The 20,660-nt window shown below is 35.0% G+C and overlaps 1 protein-coding gene across 4 annotated transcripts in view; it reads right to left on the bottom strand.

The window, feature by feature from the left end:
• The window catches only part of SBF2 (SET binding factor 2), a 238,479-nt gene that overhangs the window by 24,977 nt on the left and 192,842 nt on the right, over positions 1-20,660 (bottom strand). For 2 of the 4 annotated variants that reach the window (XM_031613850.2, XM_031613849.2), the window contains exons 26-34: positions 20,057-20,255; positions 19,460-19,656; positions 15,819-15,956; positions 14,630-14,725; positions 11,945-12,016; positions 9,530-9,711; positions 7,049-7,225; positions 4,399-4,500; positions 3,010-3,195 (exon numbers count right to left, since the gene is read on the bottom strand). In XM_031613850.2, coding sequence (XP_031469710.1) covers positions 3,010-3,195; positions 4,399-4,500; positions 7,049-7,225; positions 9,530-9,711; positions 11,945-12,016; positions 14,630-14,725; positions 15,819-15,956; positions 19,460-19,656; positions 20,057-20,255 — 1,349 coding nt within the window. The remainder of the gene's footprint in view (positions 1-3,009; positions 3,196-4,398; positions 4,501-7,048; positions 7,226-9,529; positions 9,712-11,944; positions 12,017-14,629; positions 14,726-15,818; positions 15,957-19,459; positions 19,657-20,056; positions 20,256-20,660) is intronic. The other 2 variants (XM_090140453.1, XM_031613852.2) reach the window with 2 other exon arrangements.

Here is a 20,660-nt window from a genome sequence, read left to right as displayed (position 1 = left end):
GTTTGTGTGATCTCTGGACTTGAGGAAAAAATCCACTCTAAAGGTGTGTGTGGCTAAGTTTCTTGTTGTTCTTTATGTCAGCTTCCTAAGATTTATTACAGTAAGACCGAAGCAAAGTGTCTCCATGGTTAGAAAAAGAATGTTTAAAATGATGTAGGCTATGTCTACAACAGCAAATAGTTCACAGCTGGTGCTGAGGTTCCTGCAGCCACACTATACACCTCTTTTTTCCCCCTTCAAATCCAGCTGATTACCACATAGTTTTAAATGAAGTGATGAATCATGGCTTTAGATCCTTTAAGAACTGTTGAGCAATTAGCATACACCTGAAGCAGAACTTCTAGGTAAATTCCTCCAGGAATCTAGTCCATATTTTCTAAAAATTATCAAAATGGCAAGGGGAAATGCTTGAGGGAATCTCTTCAAAATTACATTACTGTTTCAAATCAAATGCCAATTCACTCCATTCTAACAAGAGAGAATGCAATCCAGTCAGCTCAGTAAAAACAAAAGATATCTGACAACAGTGAGAATACAGCATCAGACAAGTGATTTTCAAAGAACTGAATGAACCACTCAACAGGCAGGCCTCAGGATTTCAATAGCTACAACAGGGCAGCTACTCTGTTCTGCCGTAGCCGCTGCAACTAAGAATTTGCTGTTGTTGATGTTTTACTTCAACAAATGAGAAACAACCTTAAGTTACTCCAAAGGATACTTTATGTCACAAGTGGAGGTGGATTAACTTGTTTGAATGAAAAATGCCAGTACTGATGCTCATTAATCTCTCCATTTTGAATAAAAATTAACCTGAGGACCATGGCCACTGGGAAACAGATTGATAAGAAAGGAGACATGACAAATATCTGTAAGGTTTTCTTACGCTAGAACAGACCCAAATTACAAGGATATGACTTATTCACTTTCAATGTGAAATGGATGGGAGAAAATGTTCAGTGTCGCAATACATAAAAAACGATCCTTTTCTGCAATATATTCATCAGTAATTCTTTACTCATTTTCTTATAAACTCATTCATAACCATTCCTTCATATTTAAGATTTTTTTTTTGTAGCTTAGCATGTTTTTTAATTAGTGGACTTTGCTTTTGGCAATCGACTAAGTCTACTTGCTGACTTCTCTTTCGAGGCGTACTCCAAGTATGTATTCACTATGAACATCTGTTCCTAGATAGAAGGTTGGTGCCTTAACAGTCTTCTTCTATGAGGCAGAGTCATCTGTAAATTTACATGCAGGCTAATAATAACCAGGAGCCAAGCTTTTTCAATGAGAAAAATGAGAAGTGGAAAAAGAAAGATACCTACAAGAGGAGCTATACAAGCTCCTATCTTGTGTCTCCATACACAGAGAATCTGCAAAGCATTATATTTACTGTTTAGAGATGAAGAAGAGGACAGACTTTAGAATTAAGCAGAGATGAGTAAGAAATGGTTAATCTGCTGTACCATGCAACTGATGGTGTTCATCTTCTTGCACACATGCAGAATATATAAAAATAAGAACAACTTAGGTGATCGTTTCCAAGCTTTCTAGAGTTGTATCTTTTTTGGGTACTGCTACTGGACTCCTAGAAACCTGTTTGTTCTTTCAACAACAGAAGGGGAAATCTGCATTACTTAGGTACAAACTCTTGAGCAGAGAACTTCACCAGCATGAGAAAAGCAGAAATCCAAGAACCACAAAATTTTCTTTCCATGCTACCACTTGTTTTCCATTAAAACCATCCTGTACGTTTGTCAATGTGTGCCTAAGAGTAGAGTTTCTGAGTAATAATTTGTACTTGATGATCAAGTCTACAAATAACTTCCTGGAAAAAGATCCTGTCTTGCATCCAAAATGCTTCCAAAACTCCACTGTTGTCCCTTAACATTCTTTGTACATAAGACCAAGATCTGAAAAATCAACAAGAGGACTTATGGACTGCAGTACTGTTGTTGAAGTGATCCTGGAAGCAGATCAAGTATCTTGGACAAATCAACTGGCAATGGGAAAAGTGCCCTGTTATTATTTATGTAGTAATGGTCACTTTGTCCTTCTAGCTCTTACTGGGAGTACAACGTGGGTCAGGCTGTTGATATACTTCCAGTGGTTGCTCTTGTTGGTTGCCCCACAGGAAGCCTTCTTTTTAGAAGAAAGGTACTAGGTTGGGGTCCAATGATGTATAGCTCAAAAACTAATTTATTATGGGAATAGGCCTACAGCAATTATCTATTAAGAATCCTACCTCAAGAAATCATCATTTATTGCTACAGGCATAGTTTGGTCCTCATAGTTTGCAATAATCTACAAATGAGGATGGGGAATGGAGCTCAAATGGAGTTAGCAAAAGCCAACCCAATTTTTAGATGGAGTTGATTATTCTACTAAATATGTTACAATATCAAAAATAAAGGTTGAATTACCCTCAGTAGTACAGATTATTCACCAGAGTATAAGCAGTGCATAAATGTACTTCCACTGAATTTTTGCTGCTGCTAGCAATGTCTGCTTATCTAAAAGTAACAGCAACAGACTTTGGAATGCATTGAATAGAAAGAAGAGAATTTCAATCAATAAATTCTCTATGTAAGAGTTTGAGACAGACCACTACAGAAGGGCTAAACGTATTTTTGTCTCCAGAACTGGCTGAGTACAAGGTGTCTCCAGAGGGCATAGTCAAGCACAAGGAGTAAAAAGCCTTCTACCACTGGATGAACAATCTGTTGATCTTTTCTTCCTATCTAAAGTATTCCAAGCTGCAAGAAGCCAATCTTAAGCTTAAAAAACTTCAAATTGAAATCTCTGCATAAATCACTCTAAAATACCAGTTAAAGCCAACCATTCCCTTAGAGGGTCTGTTTTGTATGGATGCTCATTTTCTAGCTTTCCTTCATGTGAAACATAGTCACTTTATTAAAACTTAGAGAAGAAGGTTACTAATCTTCCCTCAAAGCATTATCTATGACTTATGAAATAACAGCATCTATACATAGATAAAGATGAACTTACCTGATGCACACAGTCTAAGAACTGTAAGAAAATAGGTGCAAATCCACTACCCTGACAATTTAGAGTCAAATTACTTCGCTGACTGAATTTATGACCAAAAGAGAGCCATTCCTTTTCCACCAGCATTCGGAAGCCTTCAAGTGTTCTATAGAAGGGATCGCTGAGTAACTGTACCAGAGATACTACCTAGATGACAAGACAGGACATATTATGTTAAGAATGACATAAATTAAAATGAAACCACTTTATGTAACTTACATAAATCTTCCATCATATGCTTCTAGTTCAATGGAACAAAAGCCTTCATATAAATTCAACTAAAGTGCTTTAGCAGGTAGGCTACGTATTTTTATAACACGATACAAATACGATCTCACATGAAAGAGCCTTAATTAAATTGGGTTTTAATGCTAATCATAAAAGTCAATCCTGTACAACTAGAGAATTCAGAAGTCATGAAAATGCTTAACAATTCTGAATTACATTTGAAATAAAACCACTTTTATTAATAAAATAAACAATAGAAAATAATAATTAACAAAATACTATTTATAAAATAGTACTGGCTACTTCAGCAAAGAAAGCATTAAAGAACTGATCCTAAGAATGACTCTACAGCTTTTGTAGCATTGCCATGCTATGCTCCTCGCCAGACAACTTCAGCCTGTTCTTGTAGTCAGCATCTCTGAAGATGTTAAAACACAGCACAGACATCTCCCACCTTCAGCTATATATGTGCCTTTCTCTATTCCTCACTGTTTGACAATGATTCCAAGATTACTACATTCTCTTATGATTTTGTTTACCAAAGATCAGGATGTTGGCTGTACACAGTGTTTTTATTTACTAGAATTATTGCCATCTATGTTTATCTTCTGGATTATGAAGAAATTACATGAACACAGTGCACATTAAGTGAGGCATCAATTGTGTAATTTATAGCATGTTTCACAAAGTTATCTGCTCCAGTAATTTGTCCTTGCAATAGGTGTATTACTGTCACTTTCACACAGTTAGTTTTCTCTCTGTGTGCGCTCCATTTCTGGAAAGCAAAGGAATTCCTCTCCTTCCCTTCTGTGTTCAAGTGTACTGTGCTTAAAAAGGCAAATAATCTGTAGTGACAGCTTTCAGCTTTCATTCTTACATATGATCTGAAACTCAGATCTTGTAGATAAACCTTAGGATTCTAAGTCCAACAGGGCCTTTGGAACATTTTAATGAGCTCTTTTGTGAAGTAAACTGCAAACACAAGAATTCATATATTCCAGTCTCTGCTGCCACAACAGAGTTTTATTAATCTTACATCAAATTATCAGTCTCGCATGTAAAAAAGTCTTGCCTAGTGTTTTTCTTACTATTTAATTATTTCAAGTTTTAATAACAGCTTACTTGTGCAGTAATATCCCAGCCATCTTCCAAACAGACCATAACAGAAGAACCATTTTCTAGGAGCTCTGAGATGATCACACCCAACTGCATTATCCTGTGAAGCTACAGAATATGACAAATTAAAGAATAAGAGAAATGTCTAGATGTTATCAATAAATGCAATCACTTCACATTTAATATTAAACTTGTGTTATGAAATCTACATATGTAGTATAGATAAATTATTGATAAAACAGATCAGAAAACTAAAAAACAATCTCAGAACTACACAAAACCATGCAAATATTTGAGATAGGAACTATTACAACCAATGAGCACTGCAATAAATTAGTTGTCATAAAAAGGAGTATGGCAACAACTCAGTTGATAGATTTATGGTAGAGAAATTCCACCCTGGGATTAACACTACAGTCTTTTCCTGTGAAAAGTTACAGTCACATAAAGTCACTCAATACTTTGATGGGAGAACAAATGTAAGATACTTAGAAGAAAATACTTCTAATGTTCAGTATCATGGAAGTTGGAAATTAATGAAAAAAGAAAAGCAAGAACATTCTATTATCTGAAAACAGTTTTAGATAGATTAAACCTTTTTTCTCACATTCTGTTTTTGGGCAGACTGGCTAAAATGTGCGAAAAGAGGACAGGTTCATTATTTGCATTCTGATAACTGCTATGTAGTGATATTAAAATTCTATGAGCAGATGAGTTAGTAATTTCTCTGGGAAAGGTTATATACTTGAGTGAGATTTGAAACATATTGGTTATAAGCAAATTGAAATAATTAAGTGAATTTGAACGTTTTTACCTTACAGAGAAGCGTTCACATCATTACTATTAAAATGAGAACCTACAGTGTTTCTATCATATCTTTCATACTTCGAATGCATTCTTGGTAAGTAACATAATATCCTATATGTAAGCAGTATTTTTTTTTTTTTTCCTTTTTTATAGTAGAATCAAACTGCTCTTTCCAGTGCACTGAATACAATCCAATAGCAACACAGAAAATATGAAAGCCTAAGGAAAGGGAGAAAGCAAAAATGGCAAGAGACATCTAAGACCATTTATGCACGGAAAAAAGTAAGTTCACGTGAATGAAACTCAGGGAGGACAGTATTAAATTAGAGAAAATAAGAAAAAAGATCAAGAAGAAACACCAGAAACAGGATGGATTTTTACTTTGTTAAAAAAACAACACCCCAATTCTATGAACATTACCATGAAAACTTAACAAAAGACATTTAACAACTCTGAACATTCACACAGTCATTACTAGAAACTAAAAGTGAGCTATTCTCTTGCAATTTTTAATAGGAAGAGACTGAAAAAGCACAATGCACTGAAAATCAGAAAGTTCATTTATTGTTCTATGCTTCTGTACGCAAGAGACTAGAAGAAAGACTATTTTTTTGCTGTCCTTCAGGAAGGAAATTGGTATGCAATCTGGTTACATAGATTCAATATAAAGAAAGGGAAGAACACTATTTTTTATTAGTAGTACTCAGAATATACTTTGAATTTCTTCCATACGCAAATCCTCATGAAGAACTATTTAGCCTACACAGTGTTAAAACCAATATGGCACAACTCCTGTTACCTAGAGAGGAAAGATCAATACAATAAAAAGAAGTTTCCAGATGACAGATCTATGTCCTTTCACAGGATTAGCAGAAAATGTGAAAACTCAGTCATAAATCAAGTTTATTGCATAAGTCACCTACCCTGGAATTTTCACCACAGAAATGTCGTGGTAATGAATCACAGTTAGTACTATGATCTGGTCTTGAGCAAAGAGTTACACTGTTACTTTTCCTCTCAAATGTGCTTGAGATTAACTCCAATGTGATAACATCCTCTTAATCTCTGTGCTGCTATAGAGACATGTCTATTTCATCATAATGATATTCATTTCTTTTATCTGCACCTATTAGCTTGCTCAATTGCCCTGCGACTGGAAATGTTCACATGGTGGGGCCATCAAGACCTTAATGCCTCCAGACTTCTCCCTTTCATTGACAAAGCAGTGGTCAGACATTTCAATGGTCAGCTCCCACGTTCCCTAAGGAAAGACCATATCTTAAATGCAAGGAGTTAAGCCATTCCTTGCAGTGTAGCATGTTCCAGCCAAAAGTACATTTTATGATAATTATTGAAATCACTAAATTACCTGCATGTATTCTGCCTATTCTGTTTTCAAGGATTATTTGCTGTTGAGGAGTATTTATGCAGCAAAACATGTGGTAATTCAAGGTAGGAACTTATATTAAGGGTAGAATATCAACTTTAAAATCAAAGGTGCATTTATTGTCTGTCATTTTTTTTCTAATTTTTGTAATATATAGAATAAGAAAAAAACTGTTAAAACCGAGACCATAAATTGATACATGCATTAAAAATGACTATCTCTACTTGTGTATATAGAGAGACAGTCTATGTAAACAATGCTATAAAAATTACCTCCCACACCTGTAAATGTTATGGTAGCATTAAAATTAACACCTATATAATGACAGAATTGATAGCATGCAAAGTAATTACAGAGGGCAAAGAACAGCTCTTTAAAATACAACAGTTCTCTGTCAGGAGAGTCTTAAATTTATTTGGTGCAAGCAGTACTGCATGTAGAAATACCTGTCATATAAATTACCTGTGGGAACCATTCTGACTCCCCAAGAGCTTTCAGGAATGTTGCCTCAGAATCTGTAGGAATAGTGCTGGGAACACAAGCTCTCAACAGCTTTTTAAAGCTTGCCTTTGTCTGTCGGATATCACTGAATTCAACAGGAACAAATTCACAATTCAAAGCAAAATCAAGTTTGAAGCCCTGTGTGAGAAGGACAACAGCAGATACAATTTAGAAGTATACTTGTCAGCACAAGTCTTGTCAAATCTCCAAGTCTTGCCAACTTTGTTGTTAAATACTTCAAGTCCTAATTCAAATTCTAGTAGTTCAGCAGGACAAATTCTAGTAGTTCAGTAACACATAAAAAAATGTAACTTTAAAACCAAAAAAGAACCTTCATAGCTGCAAATAACATGATTCATTTAAGCAGTCACTGCAAAGTGAGGCATTTGTTGATTTAAAGCACCTATTTCAGCTCAGAATAGCATTCAGGGAATACCTGATGCACTTTCCACGATTTATGTGTGGTTTTCCTAGCTGAATTTCTCATGTTTCACTCTACTTCATGGAAGCACTGCTTTGCCAGAACCCTCTGAGGCTTATAGTTAAAAAAGATATCATACTATGATGAAAAATTGATATGAGGAGACCTGACTGAAAATTTCAGGAAGAACATTCTCTTGGAAACCAGATGCAAATGCCAATCCAATAAAACAGAAATCTTCTGTTGGAAAATAAACTGCTTTCTTAGTAAGAGCAATTTATTCTAATAATGGTGAATTACACTTACTCTGGAAATTTCTGTTTTGTCTCTTATATTATTATGCTGCATCATACAAACTTAGAATGCTTCATTTATGTACTTAATAGGATATCTCTGTAAATTACTGTTATGTGAATTATATTATAAAGTCATTGAATCTCAAATTAAATATGAATAAAATAGCTAATAAAAAAGGACCATTTTATGTGCTGTCTGATGGAAGAAAAAAAGGAAAATGAATTTACAAATCAATTCTAGCAGATGAATTAAAAGCGATACAAAGTGATATGCTTTTATACATATGAAATATAATTGAGAGTAAACTAAGATATAAAAACATTTCAAAGTACAGAAGAAAATTAGAAAGACAGTCTGTAGAAAATTTTAGCATTTTGACTTATTGTTCTGATACAGCATGATTCTTCCATCTCCAGAAATAACATAAATTCAGAAAGAACTGAATACTGATACCCTTACCTAGCAATTACTGCTTTTGTATACTATATATTTCACAAAATGCATTATATGTTGTCTATGTTTGTACTTGGAAAAAAACAAGTTGTTTTCAATTTCTAAACGTAGAGATTAAAACAAAATCTGTAAATATTTTCTAAGAAGATGTAAAGACTTCATATAGAAGACATCTGTTTCCTGTTTCTTAAACAACTGCACCCAAAATATTAGAATTTATAAAAAAGTTCAAAAAGATATACAGAACTGTAGATATTGTGGACTTCTTCATGTAAGCAAATCCAGATGGGCAGACTTGTGAGTTAGTCTTACTCATATTGGTTTGGTTTCATGCAAGTTTAAGCGCTACCCACAGTAACAATGCTTTCCTGACTGACTGCTTTTCCTCACTAATAAAATTCTATTTGCTTCATAATATATTCCAATACATGAGGAAAAACTATAAATAAGTCTGGGTTTTGTTTCCCAAACTAGACATCACAGTGAGATCACTCAGCTGAAAATCAGAGGAGTAGCTGAATGACAGTATGCATTTAAGTGCATTTAACTGTGGCTCTGAAAGCAGGATCATATACATAGAGAACTGCAACTCTCCTGGAATAATTCTGAAGAGCCTCTGAAGGGAGTAGCTGCCAGGGTTCTTATCTCAGCAGCTACACTTAACAGAGCTAAAGTCTGCTGCCTTTTCTTCTTGCTAAGCCAATAATGTTGAAACAGTGAAGACAAAATGATTTTCAGATAGGAAGGTGTTGCTGGATATTTTGTTGCCTTGCAAAACACTTCCTTCCTAGTTATGTCTTTTCCAGTTTGAAAACACTTTATCCTGTAGGAAAGCCATTCCACGCCCCTCATTATATTACACACCTTCATATCTACATCAGCACTTCGTGAAAAGTGACAAGCAGGACTCTAGCCACAGAACTTACATGAGTACGTACATGTTTTACAGCTCTTTAAAAAAATACAGTAAGTTTTTATTTACATTAACTTTGCTGTATTATATAACTGCAAGTATGATTTCTAACTCCTACCATGCTTTATGGCATTAATTGTTACTCTCTGTATAGCAACATGGATGAGAGCAAAATGGAACTAAAAGGAAAACATGTCCGTGTAGAGAACACTACCTAAAATACCCAGGAAAGTTTACCTTAAGGAGTGTTATTCATCCCTCTTATCTAGAATACTTTTTGTTGTTTGTTAAAATATGTTAGGGTTATCAAAATCAAGCCAAATGAAAACTTTGTAAACAAAAATAAAACTGCCATTACCCGTAACTGAGATTTTTCTCCAAATATGTACAGGGCTGCTTGACGTCTCAAAAGCTGACTTTGCAAAAAAGTGCTACTGTAGGAAGTGGCATTATCTTTCCCTGCAAGTCTTGCACCAACATCAATGAATGGAGTCTGAGAGTTGATAAATCGGTTGCTTGAACGAAGACTGGCCCATACACCTTCATTAAAACAAAAATATTTTAGAAACAATTTGTGTAAGGCAATAGAGATGCTAATTATGAATGCATATGCCACAACATAATTTAGAAAGTACAGTGTTTAAATATGTCACTCATATTCCTCATAGGACACAATGAACGACATGCACTTGAAAGAAATCATACCAAAATCATCCTCCTGTACTGTCATTCAATCTAAGATTCTAATCAAACAATGCTTTCTACTGTAGAGGAATTGGTAAGTGATAACACAAATCACAGTCAGCAAGAAATTAATTAAATGAAAATGAAATTGCTGGGTGCTTTTCAGAAGCACAGACAAAAAATTCTCCTATTTCCTTGTCAAAGGAATATTATTTTGGATGTCCAACCATTAAGAATATTACGTAATCACGTCCCTCAAAAATGGAGATACTGTCACTTAAAGTACCCTTCTTTCTAGAATACATGTGTTTCCTTCACCCTACACAATCTAATAACAAGCTCAGTAACCTATTATTAATGGAAAACAAATATACAATGATCAATTCGAATACTACATTTCAGGATAAAGTATTCCATATCTGCTCTTCAGCTACAGTGATTAAAATGTAGAATGCCATGGTTTTCCTTTTTCATTTTACCATGTCTAATGGTTCATTAAAAATAGAAGTGAATGTAAGGAAGTACCTTTTTAAAATCACATTATTCACAACTATATTCTAGCAGATGTGATTACAGTACAGTTGTCAGAGCAGAGAGAAGGATGCCTACCTAGAAGATCACAGTTTTACAGTTTTATTCTGGCACTAAGATCACTGTTACTCTGGCAGCAGGGCATGGTATAGAAATGTCACAGCTAGTAACAGCATGATCTTGAATACACATAAGGAACAGCGGAGTGGGACATGGAACCACAGGTTTGCATCTGAAAGCAGCACAGCTGTATTTAAATGGCATTATGTTAACCTAACAAGCTCAGCCTCTCAACATGTTAGTTTGCATATTGTTGCTGATGCAGCTACATGATTATTTCCAGAGGAGGGAATTCCTACAACACAGACGCACTCTGATCTCATTATGCTTCCATAAGTCCTGTGATTTCAACTTCAGATGAAGTAGTAACAAACCAGACCGTCAAAGCCTACTTAGCCTCAGAAGAAGAGATTAGTAGGTATTTTCTGGATTTTGTATGACTGCTTTTGCATGTCCAATGTGATATCTGTGAAAGGTACTACATTTTAAGAATAACTCTACACAGTAATCCTGTACAGTTTAGTCTGCCTGACTGGCTCCTAGTATCAGATGTGATCAAATGAATAGGAGTAACTAAGGATGACTGGTTAGAAACTTAAGAATTGGTTAATAGTTCTAAACCGTTTCAATCTCAGGGACATCCAGTTTTATAAAAAACCTCATATAGTAGTGTGTTTCCTGCAAAGTTTTGTTCCACTGGACTAAAACAATCAACAGAATGAAGATTTTATCACACTAACAGAATTCACAGCAAGCATTTAATAAAAGAATTAAGGTCCTGTTCATTTGGTTTGAAAAAATGTTAGTTCCAGCAGACAACTGCTCCCTCAAAATGATGCACACATTTCTAACATTCTACCAATGCCTGTAGCACAACAAAAAGAAACAAAACTAGCTACAAATAGATGCAGATGAACATATGTACCACTGATGGACAATTGTTTTCTAACTTTGCCTAGTATGTCATTTTTTGTTAATATCATCTAGCATTCATTTGATTTAGTCTTTCATTTCATTTTCATTGTATTATCGTAAGTTTCTAATCTGGCATAATCAATTTTTCCCTGGTCAGGAATGATACCAATAATTTTGGAGAGGAAGTTGTTCATTGACTGGGTAGTGATATTTGTTAAGTGTTCTACTTAAGCAGTAGGAGTATTAAATGCTTTTTTGTTTTGGTGCAGAAAAAGTTGAAAGAACATAAAAATTGTGTGTGTTCCTTTGTATGAAATCATAATATTATTAAGGCATAATATACTGAAGTGTGTGGCTATTAACTGTCTTTTCATCCTGCATTCAATGTCCAAAAGAAACCAAAAAACCCAAAATATAACAAAACCATAATGCAAAAATCTGATAAGCCTAAAAATCCTCGAAGTTTGTTAATGCTTTTAGAGTTAAGGCTTTGTGGCAGTATTGCTTTAGCATATATTAAAATATAGCAGTGGTTACGGACACAGTAAATAAGAATGTGCTTCCAGGACACAGAGTACAGTACCTTGATGGACTCTTCCCTTAGTTGCTGATTTGGAATTGGAATGAGTGAAACATTTATCTCTGTACCCAAGCACTGGCAGATAAACAGTAAAGACAGAAGGAGGAGGAATGGAATGCACATTGCAGCAAGGCACATTGCAGCAAGACACATTGCAGGAGAAAAGAAAAGGGTTACTTATTAATTTCCAAAGATCTAGTAAATACTGGATTCTTTCATAGTACATTATATATCAGACAGTACAAATCTTAGTCATCACAAGACAAAATATCAGTTAAGATAGAAAACCAGCATAAAGTGGGAAGGAAGGATCTGTTTATCAAAAAGGAGTGTTTTTCATTGCAATTGCAGTAGTTTTAAACACATAACACAGTCATCAGGTGGTTTACTAATAATCCATAATAACAAAGGATACTTAATGATTACATCATTCAGCTGAATGCTTTATTGAAAGCTTCCCACCAGCTGAAAACTAGCTTAATTAAAAATCCCACACTGCGGTGCACTTTCTAAAAGCTGTTTCAGTCTATGTTAAGTAGGTAACTTAATGGACCTTAAAATCAAATTGGAATGTAAGATGTTAGTTCTATACACCTACACAAATTCTTAAAGGACTGTGTAAGACCACAGAATTTAGAGAACTTCTAATATGTATCACACAAAAAAATTCCCCCCACTTCCCTTGCATAAATACTCATATTCAGTGGAAGTGTTATCGGAGCACAGAAACATATTTTTGGCTCCAAAGCTACATCTACACAGTCAACTTCCTTTTATATAAATGTTCTATTAAAACTTATTCAAAGCTAACACATCCTGCTTTTAAAATCAATGAATGAGTCTATATTTATTCATTATAAATATCCTAGTGTTTTCCAGCAAATCATACAGAGAAAGCATTTTAGTCTATCAATCACACATCAGTGCCAGGTAACAATTGCTGTTCTTTAGAACCACAGTACTGTTATCAAGCAATGTAAGAAAAGATACCCAGCTTTGAGTAAAGTTCCAACTTTTATGAAAGACATTAACAAGCTGCTTGCTATGATAAAGTAACTAGCTCACCTCACTGCTTTTATTTTGTTTTTTATTTGGTGATGGGTATTTGGTGGCATTTTGTCTGTTTGTTTGTTGCTTTTTGAGTTATTCTGAGGAATACAAAGAAGAATCACTTTCGACTGCCTGCATAAAATAAGTTTGTTCCCATAACTTCACATGCACAGTGTAATTAACTTGCAAAAGCAGCAAAAATCCTTGTGATAATAGACCATGCGATTTCACTTATTTGAGAACAACAATTTTGGGTTTAATATTTAGCTTGTACTGTATAGTTTCTTCTTAAATAATTCTGTTAGCTAACCTAAAAAAACCACCCTCATGTTTGCCTCTTTACAGGAAGATATTCCCTTTCCCTCTTCTTGTCATCTTCTCACCCTCACCAGGGCTCCCACTGTCCTTGTCAAGCATTCTTACATTTCAGCAAAGTACTCCTGCTGAACTGTGAACAGACTGTAGGTACTGGTCTGTAATTACATCTTTCAGATCCACAGAGCAGCTGTGGCATTAGACCAGCAAGATACAAGGTAACTTTCCTGCCCCTGTTCCTGATTACTGCTGAAATCTAGCCAAGAGACAATCTACAACAAAAAACATCTGACATTTCCCTCACTGAGAAGCTCACAGTATCACATTTACCACAAACTCTAATCCCAGAAACAAGTAATGTCAGTAATGCTTTCTGTCAACAAGCAAGCTTTTCTTTTTTTCATCTGGGGCATCTTCATGGGTCCTCAATGGCACTTTGCTGCTGGCACTTCTGCCTCAACATGAAGAAATAGAAAACAGCCAAACATCTGCTGTCAGCTACCCAACATCTTCACTATTACATTACTGGCAGAAGCCTATTTGCCTAACAATTCCAGACACTACTAAGCTCCTCTCTGGTTCCCAGGCATTTTACCTATTCGATTGCTCTCTCTCTGTTTTTTCACTTCCATGAACTCCAGTAGAGTCATAAAGGAAGAAAAGCAACTTTATATACGTAAAAACACTCCTTCAGTAGCATTCAGCTCTAACAAATACGTAATGTACCTAGGGAATTCATCACACTAATTTAGGTACATAAGTGCACAGAGAAGATGATTATAAATTCATTTCATTTCAGAAAAGCAGCTGGAAGTCACAGGAGGAGTTTCTGTAAAAATGACACCTTCCCAAAGAAGGCACAGCAATGTAACTCCTTCCTTTACTTAAATTGTTCAGATTATTTGTAACTTGCTGAAGTGTCAGTTAACCTTCAGTCAAATGCCAGGCTGCTACAAATTGCAGAATTGTAGATTCTAAAGTCCAATCAATTCGAATGTAAAATGTGTGTTTTTAGGCCACGCAATTCAAGTCAATTAAAAATATGGATAAATCACAACGTATTTGAAAATGTAACTCCTGAGTGGTTACTTTTCCACTAATTTCCATCATGAAATAACTTTTATTTCAATAGTAAGTGAAGGACTAAAACAAAAATTAGATACTTATATTGTGGATTGAAGCTAATCTGTAATTTCTGTTTTGCTGTTTCATAATGTAATAAATTTGTAAGCAGTGTAATTAGTTTTAATTTCACTAACATTTTGTTATCACTTATTATTTCAAATAACAAAAGTGCTTAGACTTTGAGCTAGTCTTACTAACCTCCTCGAGCAAAGCTATTGGATAGATTTACATCCAAATGTCCTGGCACTACCTGCTTAAACACAGTAGACATTCTTGAAGCCCTCCTTTCAGTGCCTAAAGTCAGCCAAAAAAAGAATAGAAGATTAAAAACACTACAGTGTTACTCAGACTAACACTTAACATAAATGATGAAAACATTTTTTTCCATCCTTAATACAGATAATTCTCACCAATTTTGTACTTCTGATATATTTTTTTTAAGACAGATGTATACACTGGCAACAGAATGAAGATGTTAGATACAAATAAGCAATCAATATATTTTATAATACATGAAGCAAAGCATCCACACTTTGGAAACTGTTATTTAACAAGAGAAGCCACTGTTTGGGTATATTGCACATATTTCAACCAATTGGATACGGCAAGACAGGCACAATTTCAAGTTGCATTCTTTTCTTTTTAAGGCTTTGGGGATACTTTCATATAAACCTTATCAAGTTTCATCCTATAATAATTGAAAGAAAATATTTACCTAAGTAATGTCTTTTGAAAGAGTATTCATTGCAAGTAAAGTTCTATGCAGAAATGGCATTAAAATACTACTGTATGTAACACATGAAAATGCCCATATGCCTCCCACTGCTGCTGTAGCACTTTTCTTTATGTAGAATCCAACATTGCAATCTTGTATTTTTTAATTAAAGAGTATAAAAATAGATATAGAGTATAATAATAAAAATATATAAAAATATAAAAAATGGACCAGCATTCCACAGTCTCTTCAGGATGGCAGTCTCTTATTCCAAGAGTTTTCAAGATGTTTAGTTTGTTATATAGCACATTAAAGTGCATCTTTGTCTTTTATGATGTTATATATAATGCAATCGTTTCATTTGATAATGTAAAAAAACAACCCACCAATTTGGATAGTTCTCACATCTTGATATTCTGAAGGACTGAGGCTGTGAATCCCTTACTGTCAGATTAAGAATATGGAAGAATACTTTGGGAAAGTTTCAAAACATCCTTTACATACAGAGAACTAAACACTAAAACGAAGAGTGAATAAACTACCTGAGAAGTGTAGCAATAAAAGAAACAACAGAATTCATATCAGACAAACTGAACTAACACCAAATCCAAGAAGATTCCCTTCTCACTTTTTGACTTAACCACATAAAAACAGTACACAAAACAATTTTACCTGGTGATAGAGCAATTGTTGGTCTAACAGTGAGAGTATTAGTGCTATTCATTTTGCAGTGGACGGATATCACATTCAGTAAGGCTTGAAGGTATTTCTCCTGTTCTATACTGCTTGAAGATTCTAAAGAAGCAGGAGCTAAATAGAGTTACAGGAAGAAAGGAATACATTAAAATACATGTACATTTATAAATACACAGAATAGAAAAAGAAAACGCTTACTGTGTAAAACAGTTCATTGAAAATTTCATGGTTTGTTCATCGTATGTTCAAAAAGCCATTTCTTTGATAACAAAGAATGTCCAGATGTTCATCACCTGGCTGTAGAGCATACCCAGCAATGTTGTCTTGCATTATACTTCACAAAGTTAAGCTTTTAAAAGAGTCTGTTACCCTGTGGTAACCATTTAAAACATCCATCATTCAGCAGTGGTCAAAAAAACCAGAATGAAGATAAATGTAACTTTTTAATCATTCTCAGAATAAAGAGCAACTTTTGTACATTTGTGATACAGCTCAGTAAATGCCAGCCTTTAAAAAAAAAAAAAAAAAGTGTAGTGAACAGACAGAACAGTTTTTCAACGAAAACAAGTTAAAATCATACTCAAACAGTAAAGGCAGGTTACATAACTACAAGTGGAAGTTCCTTGAGATTTGTTGCCTACCCCCTCAAAGGATACTTATATCAAAAGACATCACTGTTTATGCTATCTGCTACTGCATTAGAGACATAAATGGGCACAACCCTTGCTTGTATCAAGAAAGCTGATCTCTTAAAAAGTGCTTCTACATACAACAAACAGAAGTGGTCTTCCTACATGGCAGAAGACCAACTCTTGGTATTTGGGTGCAGAATGTCATGCTTGGAACTTCAGCACTCTGCAAATTAATTTTCAAAAGAGGTAAAATGGAATTCAGAAATCACTCTACAAGTTTAAAGGAACTTCTGAAAAGACCAATATATTCTCTATTCCATATTCAGACATCTGTTAATAATTTTTTTATGGACAGAAGTTAGAAAAATACAATTCTGTTGCATATGGTTTAGTTCCATAGAACAATTCACTACCGTGCATAGTTTCTCCAGAAAATAAATTATGTGCTTCTAATAAAAACAATTGATCTCAATTGTCTTTTAAAGATGAAAAACTGCTTAACATACAATGTAACAGAAGGCCATAAACATTAATTTGCAGCAGGTCCATTTCATTTCTGTCAATCAATCCAGAACTGCTGGATAAAAAATCTTTTACTGAATCTCTGCTTAGGAAGGTATGTACCTACCAACTTGAATTTAACTTTAAGATTATCTTTGTTCTCTCAGATTGTGTTACAGTGCATTTTCAGTACAGACCCTGCACTGTACACAACTCCTGCTGAAACAAATACATTCAGAAGCACCTGTGCATAACTATCTTTAGTGATCAGTTTCCCAAAATGTTTTATCTCACCAAGTTTCAACTTCATTAAAAATAAGTATCCTATAGAATTTTTTATTTCCCTCACAGTAACATCCTGAGGAGTCTCCACAACCCTTCACTCTTAAAGGAAGTGGAAATTAACATCTGATATATCAGACACAGTGTCAAACAGACTGTTTCCTAACATACTACCAGAAATATGAGGGTGACATGCTAAAATGGCTGACCAGTTATTTTACCTAAGACAAACAGTAAAGAACCAGCTGATAAGACCAGCATTTGAATTATCATGCTTCAGATTCGCATCTAAAGCCTATGGAGCAACTGGCAAAGCTCAAGTGTGGCAATTACTATTTTACTATTGGTAGTACTTCACTGGCTCATTTTAAGAATCTTTTCAAGAAAAAAAAAGTATTATATAAAATTCTACGTATTACCTACCAACTAAAATACATTCGTGCAGACCAGAAAAGAGATGCACTAAATCAAAACTATACTATTGAATGTTCAGACTAGTGATTCAAAAGTTAACATTAACAGCCAGTCAAGACATTCACTGAAGAAAAAAAAAAAAAAGAAAGATTTTCTTGTAATATTTCTGAGATTTTGTGATTTTTAAGGTGAATTTGATACACACACACATACAAAAAAAATGCAGCTAAATATTGTGTCAGACAATAACTATTCTTTGAAAATATTAAAAATGATGATTTCACAAAGACATTTAAAGAAGGGAAACTTCACCTGAAAGACTTTGTAAATCAAGTTACCTTCTGTCATGAGTCTTCGATCCACCTATATCCAACTTGCACTTATTTGCATAGTATGCTTGTTAAGTTTTTGAAAATTTCCCTAAGACAAACTATGCAATACATAACAAATTCACTTTTGGAATGAAGAAACCATCAGCATAAGACATAGAAATTTAGGCAGTCACAAGAAATGTCCTTCATACTGCAGGTTACTGATGAAAGTTGACTCATGTCCTTTCCAAAACTAAATTTGACTGAATATGTGAAATTCTTCTGAAAATTTAACTAGTCTGAAAAATATTTAATTAATAGAAAGACCCCAAAGAGAATCTTTCAGATCTATGCTTTACAAAAGAAAGATAAAAATAAAACTAATATTACACTGAAAGACATCAGAAAATCTAATGGATAATGTTTATTCTAGTATTTTATATAATAGTTAATGGTATCATGGGCTCCATCAGAAGAGGGGTGGCCAGCAGGGACAGGGAGGTGATTGTTCCCCTCTACTCTGCTCTTGTGAGGCCCCATCTGGAGCACTGCGTCCAGGTCTGGAGCCCCCAGTACAAGAAAGACAGGGAGCTGTTGGAGAGGGTCCAGAGGAGGGCCACAAAGATGATCAGGGGACTGGAGCACCTCCCCTATGAGGACAGGCTGAAGGAGCTGGGCTTGTTCAGCCTGGAGAAAAGAAGGCTGCGGGGTGACCTCATTGCAGCCTTTCAGTACCTAAAGGAGGAGAGCAATCAACTCTTTGAAAGGGTAGATAATGGCAGGACAAAGGGAAACGGTTTTAAGTTGTGGGATGGAAGATTTACGTTGGATATCAGAGGGAAGTTCTTTACAGAGAGAGTGGTGAGGTACTGGAACAGCTGCCCAGAGGTTGTGGATGCCCCGTCCCTGGAGGTGTTCAAGGCCAGGTTGGATGGGCCCTGGGCAGCCTGGTCTAGCATTGAATGTGAAGGTTGGCGGCCCTGCATGTGGCAGGGGGGTTGGAGATTCATGATCCTTGAGGTTCCTGCTGACCCTGGCCATTCTGTGATTCTGTAATTAAAATTGACTACATAAACTCATTAGATCTACCAGTGTAAAGGAAAAAGATAAATGAAGGCAAATGGAGAATTATTAGAAAATAAGATACTTTATTCTCTGGGACACTGCATTTGGCAGGCAGCAGCTTTTACTGAAGACTATCTAGTTTATATATAATCTCTGTTTAGCTTTCAACTGACATTTCTGAACTACCTTCATACTATTTATGATCTGATTCTTGACATACATTATACTGTACTATTATAGTATCAGATAAACATCCATATCCTGTGACTTTTGATTAAACCATCTCCCTGATTTCCTCCAGAAAGTATTTCTAAACTAAAAAAAATTACATATATACACACATATATATGCACACAAATGTTATTTAGTTTAGAAATATACATATAAATAAAAGCTGGCTGCATCAGCTCACCTGTAGTATGTGTGTTTTGGGATTTGAAGAGGCCAACAACACCTTTGCCATGAAAGCCCCCAGATCTAAGTAGAAGAGAACTGTTTTTTGTGTTTTTCCAACACACAACTGGTAGGCGATTGTGACGGTAACAGCGAGCAACTCTCTGCAAACTGCTGTCTTGAACAGACTGAGGTACTACCAGAAGCCCAGGGTAACTGTATTGACGAGTGAAAAAAAATAGAACAACAATTAAATCTGCTCTCAAGTTTGTAAACAATGAAAAAAAAAAAATCCTATAATTTCAGGCTGAATGTATGCAGACTACTCCAAAAGTAATGCCTCCTATATTGATATGAAAATACAACAGATATAAAGTGCACATTGACACTATTTGATAGAGAAAATTCTCAGCTACAAAATACCATTTTTCAACATAGTTACCAGGTAAGCTATGCGTTTTCACCAGCAAGAAACAACAGCCTTGGTGATACTCCTGTAACAACCTGGACCAGTGGAGATGACCCACTGTCACTGTCAGCACTGCTGAAACACACCACCTACCACCTCACTGTGGTCGCACCACCTTTATTTCCATGTCTGAATTGGTAAACTTACCTTCTGCAAAGTGAATACATTCTGTTCAGTGCAGTTATTCTCAAGTATTCCATTTTTGAGCGAGAAGTATTACTACTGATGGTCCCTAATCCCAAACGTTGATAGTCTCTGAAACAGGCTCTCTCTACCAATTGCTCCATTGTTGACTTCTCTGATGCTTTTAGGGTACCACTTGTGTGCAGCTCACTGTCATCTGAAACTAAAGTTAAAAATCTTTGAGCTTGCTATTGTGAAGGTCAGCAGTTACAAAAAACAATGCTATTTTCTGAACTTATTATTAGTTTGTCTTATTGTTAATGATTAATAAATATAAACTACAGTTCACAGAAATTATAAGCAACAAAATACTACTTCAGTCAAGAAACTTCAATTCATCTCACAGCTACCTACTGCCCTATGGCTGACACCTCTCATGTTCAAATTCCAGAAAAAGGTCTCCTGTACAATCACTTGAGCAGAACTGAGGCAGTATTTCTTGCACTTGTGTATTTATTCAAACAAGTCAAACTCACAACAGCGGTACATGAGACAGAACAATTAAAAATGAGCACAAATTCATGAAACATCCAAGATAAAATTGATCTCCTAATTCTTTTAAACAATC

The sequence above is a fragment of the Phasianus colchicus genome, chromosome 5 (assembly GCF_987193195.1).
Source record: "Phasianus colchicus chromosome 5, bPhaCol1.hap1.1, whole genome shotgun sequence".
Taxonomy (NCBI): domain Eukaryota; kingdom Metazoa; phylum Chordata; class Aves; order Galliformes; family Phasianidae; genus Phasianus; species Phasianus colchicus.
The sequence above is the reverse complement of the archived record's forward strand: the minus strand, read 5'-3'. Positions and strand labels throughout refer to the sequence as shown.